Here is an 11,016-nt window from a genome sequence, read left to right as displayed (position 1 = left end):
TTATCTCCACTCAGTAAAATGTTACTATTCTTTATGACTATATCAAACTTCACCAACCTTTATCAAACATGTAAAAGTTACAAATTACCTTTTGGCTTTTGACATTCTTGGCACTTAGACCCTCGTCAACATTCACTTATGACCACATAAGAAAGCTCGTCAAACCTCCAAAAACTTTATTTTGGCAGCCATACGTGCACTCAACAACAACAGAAGCTTTTGTTTTTGCTCTCAACAGGAAAAGGATTTCTTCCAAGCACACAGAAGGTTTATTCCTCTCAAATTTTCTCAACAAATGTGGTTCGTGTTGGTGAGCGCTTCACCTTTACAAAAGCAGGGAGCAGCAACTACAGAACGTGATGCTGATTAAATAAGGGGGCTGAATTTTGAAGGCTAGACTGTGGAACAGGTATATAAAGTGTAAAACAATTTTATGTTTTAGTCTTGTTCTCAACAATTTTGACTTCACATAAAATGTAAAGAGGTACATGGAAAACAAAGTATCTACAAAAAAACATGTTCTTGATTCTTCTTTGGCTTTGTTGTCAATTTGAACTAAGCAATAATTTCACATCATAATATTTTTATAGCTTTTTCTTAAATTGACTACATTTAAAACATTATTTAAATGCAACTGCATGTTTTAAGTGTCTTAATTATAACCAGTCGAAGGCACACCTGTGCAGTAATCAAGCTGTTTAATCAGCACACCTGTCAGGTGGATGATTATCTTTGCAAAGGAGAAGTGCTCATTAACATGAATTTTAACACAGAAACAAACCTTTTGTGTGCACAGAAGAAGTCGTAGATTTTCTTACTTCAGCTCATGAAAAATGTGAGCAAAAACAAAAGTGTTTCTAATGCTTTTGTTCAGTGTGTTTTATGGTTTACACAAAAGCTACCATACTCTCCCAAACAGGCTGTAAAAATCTTGACAGTCAACTTGCCACACCAAGCAGACACCTTCCTTAACAAGTCCTCAGTATAACCCTTCTTTGACCAGACTGTCCTTTATAAATCAATAGTCTCACTGCAGATGCTCAAAGCATCGATTTGTCTGCAAACACTGATGAACTCCTCCTGCACGGATCGGTCTGCCTCAGACGACATGTCCAGGTCCAGGCTCTCCTGTGATGCCGCGCCCAGTGTTTGATAGTGCCTCTGTGGGTCAGCGGACGGCGCTTGGTCCGTTCCCCCTTGCTGGAGAAGCTGGCGAGCCTGTCTCTCCGGGCTCGAGCAGAGGACCAGCGAGGAGCCTCCGAGAGAGGCTCTATAGAGGGAACAGGAGGAGGAGCTGTCCCTCCAGCGTTCAGGAGACGAACAGCTGGACGAAGAGGACAGGGAGGGAGAGGGCGGAGCACCTACAACAGTGTCTCCTTGAGATTGGGTGCATGGGGGTTTAGAGGCCATCTCCACACAGGAGGAGGTCCGATAAAGGCCAGGGTCAGCTGAGAGAGGATCACAGAAGCCGTTGCTGGGAAGTGCACAGTGGTTGTTTATGGATAGATCACTGCAGCGAAGAGGCCTAGTGGGGCTGAAGAGGCTCATGGGAAAGAGAGCCTCGCTGAAGAGTGCCTCGTCGATGCTGCGACGCAGGTTGATGGGTGAAGGGGGCCGCAGGTCTGTGGTAGAGTCGCTGGTAAACGAGGATCCACCTGAGGGCTCTTCCCCTCCTCCATCCTCAGGTTTTTCTGAGCCCCGTAAGTCCAAATCCAAGTCGAGATCTCTGTACGCCAAGGCCCGGTTGCTGTGGTAGAGAAGGTCCAGGCCATTCAGACTGCTCCCAAGCCTCTCATCCATCAGAGTGTAAAGAGGAAGGCTCTCTGTCTCTCCAAGACCAATGGTATCGACGATGGCGAGCTTCTCCTGCTGGCTCAGGGACCACTGGTAGCTCCCAGGCAGGATGGGAGACTTGGACGCCAACAATTCAGTCCAGCAGCTCCCTGCAGCTGGGAGGTGGTCCGAACAGTAGACTGGTTGAGCAACCACCAAGGCTAATGTGAGACAGACCCCGAGCTCACACAGTCTGCAGCTAAACTGAAAAGCCCACCAAGGCCAAGGGTGGAAGACCTCCTCTCCACCTGCAATGCCCATAGCATTGAGAATTGCATATAACTGCAGTCCCGCACATGCTAAAGAAAACAAAGCTGAAAGACAAACGGTTGCAGCTGCACGGTCCCAGTCCCGGCTCTCAGCAAAGGGACAGCGGTTATAGCGCTCAGCAGGTGTTGGAGATGTGTTGTTCAGGTGGTAGATGTGCTTCGAATCTGCCCGCACGTAGATGTAGAACACAAAGTAGGCTGCAGACAGAAACGTGGCCAGAGCAACGAAGGCTCCACGAGAGATGAGTGAAAGAAAGAGGCAGAGGGGAGGTTTTTGCTGGTAGAACTTCAGTAGTGTCACCGGTCCGAATGCAGCAGCAAAGTGCAGGAAAACCAGACAGGCCAGGAAACAGGGTCTTTGGAAGGCTGAGTAGGAGAGCTGCATTCTTGATCGCATGGAGAGGAGAAGGAAAACCAAACCGAAAGCTGCAGTCAAGCAGGGAAATGGTGCTTCATAGAGCATCAGTGAAGCTTCTGTGGAGGGTAAGCGGTCCTGGTGGCCATAGGCATCGTACAGGAGCGAGAAAGATCTGGTACAGCCCGCAGCTAGTAGAAACAGACTGACCAGGGCAAAGTAGCCACATCCGGATGGGCAGCGTAGCGGCAAGCAGAGCAGATTTAGTGCCGAGGCGAGTGTTAGGACTGCAAAGGCGATACCAGCGCCATAAACATGCGCCTCCCAGGCCAGGCCCCAAGCTGCCATGGCGCTGTTCCAGTCGGTGTAGAGCGGCACCAACATGAGTGGAGCTGGGATCAGGAAGGGGTTGACTGACTGGTTCGTGGCAGTGGTATTCTGTGTGGGCTTAACGTCTGAGGAGGTTGTGGAGTCCCAAGTGTCGGACAGGTTGCAGATTCCAGAGCGCTCTTTATTGCAGTCTGGAAGGAAGGTGACTTCGCTGTCCATCAGGCTGGTCGCCCAGTCTTCGGTGAACGGGGGAATATGAGGAGTTTCTGGGGGAATACCTGGAAAGACAGTAGAAATTAAGTGATCAAATTAGCCTCAAATAGCTAATAGAATAAAAAAAAAAAATCCAAGTTGTAGTTTGGATTATTTGAAGTGGGGTTGTATGCTGGTCGACACGCCTCCAGTTTGGAGAATCAGAGAGGAGAACCAGCACGATGGCAAAAACAGGGTCAACAACAAAAGGTATTTTAGCCACTTAAAAAGGGATACTAAAAAAGTCTATATCAGTTTAAGTATACACTATATTTAGAATATTTTGCCTAGTTTGGATAGGAGTGATATTTAGATTTAATTACTGCAGTTTCCCATCAGAAAAGGCTGTCTGAGTAAAGTTAAGCAGAGAAAACATTCCAAATATATCATACACTTTTTCTAGATGTCTAAAATACATTTTACTGCTGACCCCGTCCACAGGAGGACATTGCTTAGCTTCCTCCCACTTCTCCAAATTTGGCGGCATCTACTGTTGGTAACGCACTGACTATTAAGTGTCTCAAACAAACCAACATCAAATAAACCAAGCTGTCCCTTTAATTTCTGAATAATTAATTGAAAAGGAAGTGAACAATAAAATGCCAAAACTTGGGAACGGCAGTGGTTTTAAAGATCTGTTTTTATATCACTTAAAAGCAAAGGCCTGCTAATCGTTCACTTATGAGAATACACAGAAGCGTTTAATCGTCGTTCAAACTATCTGAGCCAGGAAACAACTTGGCTCATGTCCAGGATGGTGAAAGCATGCTTTCCTCCTAATGTGCTAATCCTGTTAAAAAGCTTGTAAGAAGGCAACTTCAAACTGAGCTCGGCCCAAAAGGAGAGGCAGTAGTGTGTGTATCTGTGAGAGTGTGTGTGCCCACTCAGAACCACAGAGCTAGTTTTTCTTGCATTACGTAAGCCATCTGGTGTTTCCATGCAAGCTCAGTTAATTATGATTGTGTTAGACGGGTTTCAGCACTGTGAGGGAATAGTTTAGCTTTGGAAATTAAGGAGTAACCATGTATAAATGTGTTTGTGTGAACATTAGAGAGACGCCTGCAAAGCTCATCTGTGCCGTACATGTTTATGTAGTTCAATTACTGGAGGATGACTTGAATGAGATGTAGCACAGCTGACTTCATGAAGCATAATTCTTCACAGATGGAGAAAAAGACAAACATTTTTCAGCCTCCTAGTCTCCACATCACCGAGCTTCACATCATGGACTTTGCTCTTTTCCATTAAACATAACCATCATCATACCAATGCCATCTTTCCAGCACAGAAAATAATACTGAGGCCTTTAGACTGGGTTGTACCAACAAAGATTAAGTTTATCACGGATTAATTCTAATCAGTTTAGCAAAACTAGGTTTAAAATGAGAAGATCCAAATTTAAAATTAAAAAGAGCTCTTTTCCACAATTAAAAACCCTAATCTCAGTAAATCCAGTAGTAAATCCAAGTTTAGTGACGTAAACCAAGTAGAGATCATCAATATGGAGAATCTTGCTTTGTCAAATTAAAATAAATATATAAATAAATGATAAATTTGAAAGCTTTTGGGACTTAATGAGTATAAATGAGGGGGCAACTGTTAGCTCCTCTATATTCCTTACAAAAATATTGCATTGTTTGCTAGCTAGCTAAAAAACAACAACAACATTTTATTGTTGGCTAGCTGGCTTAAAAGTTAACAAAACATTGTGGCATTTGCTTGCTTGCTAGTAAGTAAAAAAAACAAACAAACAAACATGTTTTTTTATGTTTGCTAGCTTGCTAAAAAAGTTAATAAAATGTTGCACTGTTTGATAAGTAGCTAAAAAGTTAATTAGATTTTGCTTTGCTTGCTAGCTAAAAGGTTTTTAAAAACTTTAAATGTTTGCTACTTAGCTAAAAAAAAAAAAAAACATGTTATATTGTTTGCTGGCTCAATCCATCTAAAAAAAGGCAGAAATATTCAAGTTTAAAGTCAATACTGGATCAAAATTTGAATAGTTTTAACTGTTGGTGCAAGATAATTAAAGTTAATCTAGGTTTAGAGTAAAACCTAAGCTGAGGTGACAAACTAAACCATGATTTAATCAGGTTTAAAGACTGATCATTGCTGGTGAAACTCAGCCTTCGTTTAATAATGACTGATTAAAAGCCTTGCTCTGTTTAAAAAAAAAAAAAAAATCATAGCCAAATGCAGCAGAAGAGAAGCAGCTTCTAATTGCATCTCTGTCATTTGTGCACTCAGAGGCTCATCAGTCATTTTCCTGCAAGCTTATCAGAGACAATCACTCCTCCATAAAGAGCCAGGTGCTGTAATGCACCACAGAGACGGGAACAAATGAGCCAGATGAACTGACAGCACAGTAAATCACACAGCAGGCAGGTTTAGTCGAGTGTGCGCTCATAAATATATTTTGCAGTAATTTCTGTGTTAGATTAGAGACTCTAAAAATGTCACCGAATACAGCCAAAAAGCTGTAACTCCTGTACAGATGACGAAAAAAGGGGGTTTAAATATGTCCAGCGACGCCTGGGGAATACATTACACTGAGTGGTAATGTTATGTGCCAGTTTAAGAACTTAAACGTGCAGACATCAGCACCGCAAAACCTCTAAATCTTTGCGTATAGATTGAAGATGTCTAATTCGTTTCCTAAGTAAAACTAAACGGGAATTCATGTGGTTGAGCATTTGTGTGTTAAGTCTTTCTCATCTGTCTTTTAATGTACTTTTATGGGCTATATTCTTGTGTTTCCCATCCCACCCTGTCCTGCTCCCCTAATTCGCTCCTTTTGTTTATGATTTCCCTTCAACACCCGCCTTTAAAGAGGGGAAACTCCCATAGGTGGGTTTGTTATTTTTAAACTGGGACAGTTTTCTGTTCTCTCTGACTGCCCTGATTTTTTACAAGTCTCTTCCCATGCTTTATGTTTTCTGCCTCTGCTGCTCTCTACTTTTTTTTTTTTTTTTGTTCAGATTGCATAGATCCACAGCATGGCAGCTGCTGCTCCCATTATGTTTAACACGTGCAGGTCTGCAGCTCTGTGGGGGACAATGAAATGGTTGACAGTGAGCGTCTGCCGTTAGCACTGCAAGGCTGGATAACACCAACAGGGATTCATTTTTAAACCTGCTTAAATTATGGTTTAACTTCAAATTAGGTTGCAACAAACTTTTAAACTACCTTAAACTAGCCTAAAATTTAATGTTAGTTTAATATAAACCTTGCTTTACACCTCAGTTTACACTGAGATGGACAGAGCAAAATAACGAAGTTGCTCCACTAATTTGACCAGCAAGTTTTTCTTAAAGGAGTGAAAATTTGAGATTCTTTGCCGACTAATTATGCAAAGGCTAACTAGGCTTTTAGGTCACCAGCAAATAATGAAAAATTGTTGTTAACTTTTTAGCTAACATTAGCCAACAAACAGTGTAACATTTTGTAACTTTTTAGCTAACATTAGCTAACATTTTAAGTAATGCTAGCGAGGAAACAATGCAAGGTTTTGTTAAGGAATACAGAGCAGTTGAAAGTTAATGGTTACCCCTCTCTTTTATACTTTCTAGGGTGCTCAAATTTACTAATTTAAACTTTTTATTTTTTTATCTATTTTATTATTATTATTATTTATTATTTGATCTATTTGGGTAAGCAAGCATCTCCATATTGCTCCATATTGCTTAAACTCTATATAATCTGTTTAAATCAATAACCTTGGATTTGCTAAACTGAGATTAGTTTTCAAATTGTGCAACAGAGCTTACTTTTAAATCATTTTAAACTAGTTTTGCTAAACTCTGATTAGATCTAATCTGAGATTAAATGAATATTTGCTGGTGTAACCCATCATAAGTGCAGTGACGCTGACATGCAGACAGTCTGAAGCCCTGTTTGTTGTGCAGTTTGTGTCTGTGCGTGCTCGTGTTGGAGTGTCTACCGGTGCATTTGCATGTGTTTGCACTGTTGACACTTGCTGCACTCAAGCACCACCCAGTGAACAAAGCCTTACTCTTTTCCTGCCTCAGATCCTCAAGAGCGGCAGAGGATTTCCACAAGTGCTGGAGCACATTACGCTTGAGCACTGCCCTGCTGTCTGCCTGTTGTTGGCAAAGTCTTTATCATTTTTCCTCGTTCATCTCTTGACCCCGCTGCTGAGTCACTGTCCCAGGATGTAATGAAAACATCAAGCTCGAGGAAATGTGACCCGACTGCCGGCTGCTGCTGCATCTTTTACTGTAGCGCGACGCAGCAGTTTTATTTCAGACATCCTGAGCTGTCTTTGAAGCTTAATCACGTCCTCAACAGGAGAACGAACAAAGATCGATAAGTTTTTGAGAGGCTTTGTTTTTGCAGTGATGCACTGTTTTTTAATTAAAGCCTGATGAATATTTAATAAGAAAAAAGTAAAATGCTGTTGAGATGGCTCCCTCATGCATCATTTTCATTATTATCCTTCAGTGTTCTGTGGATTATGTTGTTAAGAGCAAATATGGCAGCACAGAGAATTAGACTGATGTGTGAACATCAGTCAGTACATTTAGATATGCCACTAATTCACACGCTGCTGCTGTTCTGTCAGGAAAGAACAAGCAGTACAGCCATTAAGTCAGTTTAAACATGATGTTCTATAGCCATGTTTAATTTGCCAGGATGGAACGATAGAATTATGAACACAGTGTCCTGAGGGGACTGAATTGCATTTTTAAAAAAAATCTTAAATAGGCTTGAAACAATATTTGACAAATTAAAATAGATGAATAACGGAGAATTTATTGTTTAAAGGTGCAGTAAGCGATTCTGTCGAAAGATGCTTTACAATGCTCAACAGTCAGTGTTGAGTCTCATTCACAAGACATGAAATACTGACGCACTGGGAATGACACTGAAAAATTCATCTTAGCATTGTTAACTGAATTGTTCAGTATTGTGATCACTCAGGAATTGTTTTAGTGTGAACACAATTAGTAGCAAATGCTCACGAATATAAATGTCTTAAAATTTCTACTCTAAATTTAAATAATTTAATTTAAAGTTATTCACAAAAAAATTACCTTAAGAACTGCCTGTCATATTTGATACACACATTTTACCATAAAATAAGATATCCAGAATATTGAGTTGTTTCAATACAGTAACTATTAATACTGAGATAATAGTAACAATATAACTTACTGTTACTTTTTCAAAATTGGCAAAGATTTTCCACCCAAATGTTGAACACCATATGTATTAAAATACATCTACTGTATGTACTATAATGTATAGCACAGAATATTTAATGTTAGTTGAGTATTTCAGCATGCTAATATTAGTTAATTAGGGCTAAATATGATCTGATGATGATGATGCTTGAAAAGTCAGGGGATCAAGGGATAACAATTCCTGAGGGGAGCATGAATATCTGTAATAAACGTCATGGTCATCCGTCCCATAGCATCTGACATGTTTGACCAACTGCCCGACATTTCCGTCCCTGGTGCCGTGCTGCTAATGAGGCCAGTAATTGACAGAATAATCAATGGTAACAATAATCATTACTTGTAGCACTGCGCTGAAATAAAAAAGTGACCACTTGTCAGTTAAAACTCCATATCGAATCAGGACCAAATGTTTAATCTTGTTGAAAGTTGTGACATTAGCAGCTTTAAATGAGGGCATTGAACACACCAGTGCTGCTCTAATAAACTTGCGCTGACTGCATTGACAGTGTCATCCTGTGAAAGCAGACAGTGTCTGTGTGGGAAATGTGGCTGCAGTGTAAAACAAACACACAGCTGCAGGCGGTCTGAATGTGGGGGCCGCTGATAAAGTAGTTGGGGTTCGGCACAGCGTTGTGCCAGTGACCATTTGTTGACTTTCCAGGGGCGATAGTGATGGTTTCGGATGCCTGTGAGTCAGGCCGAGTGGAAAACGTGACGCGTATTGAATTAGCGCCATGTTTTGCTGCCAGTAAAAGTCGCATCTGAGCCGAGCCGAGCGGCCTGGACGGGGTTTGGTATGTGGTGGCCACAGTACAAGGATGGATCAGAGCGATACGTTCCACTGCATGCTGCTCGGTCATCTGACACATTCCTGTGGGAACAAGTCTCTCATGCTAGGGACAGTAGACACAACTAAAGTAGACAGACACAGCCTGAAAGCACACTGCCTGCAGTGGACTCCAACTCAGAGGTCATTTTATAAGTCAAAAGGACTTTATAGCTTTTAAACTTGACAGATTTAATCGTTTACAGTCATATTTATTATTATTATATTAATTTACTCTGACCACTACACAGTCTGCACAGCGACATACGGCAGACATACACAGTGAGTGACTAACTGGTGAACATAGTGGTACATTTAGCAGCTAATGAGCAAGATTTTTCCCTTGAGACCAAAAACAGAACTATCCCTCGCATGCCAGGGAGGCTCGGCTACAACAACATGGCTAACTAGAATTGCCACCTTGCGATTGCACACCTCTGCCACTAGTCAGGTTCCTGTTTACAACCACGTTTGTTCAGACTCACAAGAATGGGACACCCCAAAAACATACTGCCTCTGGCCACAGCTGTCACTGGCACGGAGGCATGAAATTCATACATCGAGGTTTCATTTGATCAACATGGCAGTATTCCAGATTTCACCCGTCTTTCATAATACCCGCTGCTGTTAAGTGGTGAATATATGATAGAAAATTCACTATAAATCAAAAGGATTTAACATCCTGGAGCTGTCTAAAGATGATTCACTTAATTATTAACACAAAGTCTGAAAGACAAATGAACACTAATCTTGTGAAAATCAGCAAACCCGTATTATACAACTCACTTCACAGATAATTTCTTTGTGAGGAGTGGTTCCATTTAGGTCTCGGTGGAAACACTATTAGAGCACTGGCGCTGTATTTATGTCTTAATTTCTTTGGGTTTTGCTAGTAAATCTTGCAAGGTCTCACCTAAGGCACCTTAATCTGCAGACTGGCTGAGGTAATAAAGGTGAAGGATTCGTCTGTTGTTACATGGCCAACAACCCCCCCCCCCCCCACACACACACACACAGACAGACACAGACAGACACACACGCGCGCGTCTTTAATTGGCTGGTACGTGTTGATTCTGCATCATGAAGCTGAGAGCTGCATGTAGTTTTCATCTGATTGCCTTCATTTTCAATTTGGCTCACCTCCGAAAAAGCAATTTAGCCAGAGCTCGCGGAGAAGTCAGATCATGCATACTGAGGAGCAGCCGGCTGCGTGCGTTGGGCATCGCGAGGGCCGAGAGTTTATCTGCTTCTTAAAGTGTTGCGCTGCTGTGGCTCCATTAAAGCAAGCTTCTATGATAACTGCACATTTCTACGACAGATTTTTTTTTGCTTCGGGGTGGACACGTTCAAACAGACAGACAGACAGACTAAACATTATTGTCTCAATCAGTCACTCGTGACGGGCCGAGCTGCAGAGCCCTGTAGCCTCCCATCATCAGCGAATGGCACATTTGACAGGTCTATTTTTGAAAATCACTTGACAACATCTGCTATTCTGGGAGAGGTAATGTGGGTTACATCTGCTCCTGTGAACTGGGCTGAAAGGGAATCTTTTAATAAACATACTCAAGTTCACGATGAAGGACTAATATATGGTGACATTGTACCAGATTTAACAGTGAGATTATGAGAATCTTTCTTTTTTAGTTTACTTAAAGGATGGAAGGAAGTCTGCTAATATTTGATATCTTAATTATTGTTAGTAATTCACATGAAAACTCCAAAAAACACTGTGTCAAAGCCTGATATTACTCATTCTTCTGACATGGAGCTCCATTGTTGTCCAAACAGGGAACACAGGCACTGTAGTTTTATTCTGAGTCGACCCTGTAAACAACACTCTGCTGCCGCAAACAGCTCACAAGAGCACTAACCGTTTATTAAACCGCCGATCATAATAATCCCCAATTTACTCCTGTTAGAGTGACATTTGCTAAAGACGACATTACC

The 11,016-nt window shown here is 41.5% G+C and overlaps 1 protein-coding gene across 1 annotated transcript in view; it reads right to left on the bottom strand.

Moving 5' to 3' along the window:
• Positions 1–207: 207 nt before the first annotated feature.
• prrt4b (proline rich transmembrane protein 4b) overlaps positions 208–11,016 on the bottom strand; it is a 31,392-nt gene continuing 20,583 nt past the window's right edge. Inside the window, exon 4 of the mRNA XM_084711319.1 lies at positions 208–3,065. Coding sequence (XP_084567445.1) covers positions 1,012–3,065 — 2,054 coding nt within the window. The 3' untranslated portion in view covers positions 208–1,011. The remainder of the gene's footprint in view (positions 3,066–11,016) is intronic.

The sequence above is a fragment of the Lutjanus erythropterus genome, chromosome 22, assembly GCF_056507025.1.
Source record: "Lutjanus erythropterus isolate fLutEry1 chromosome 22, fLutEry1.hap2, whole genome shotgun sequence".
Lineage (NCBI taxonomy): Eukaryota > Metazoa > Chordata > Actinopteri > Lutjaniformes > Lutjanidae > Lutjanus > Lutjanus erythropterus.
The sequence above is the reverse complement of the archived record's forward strand: the minus strand, read 5'-3'. Positions and strand labels throughout refer to the sequence as shown.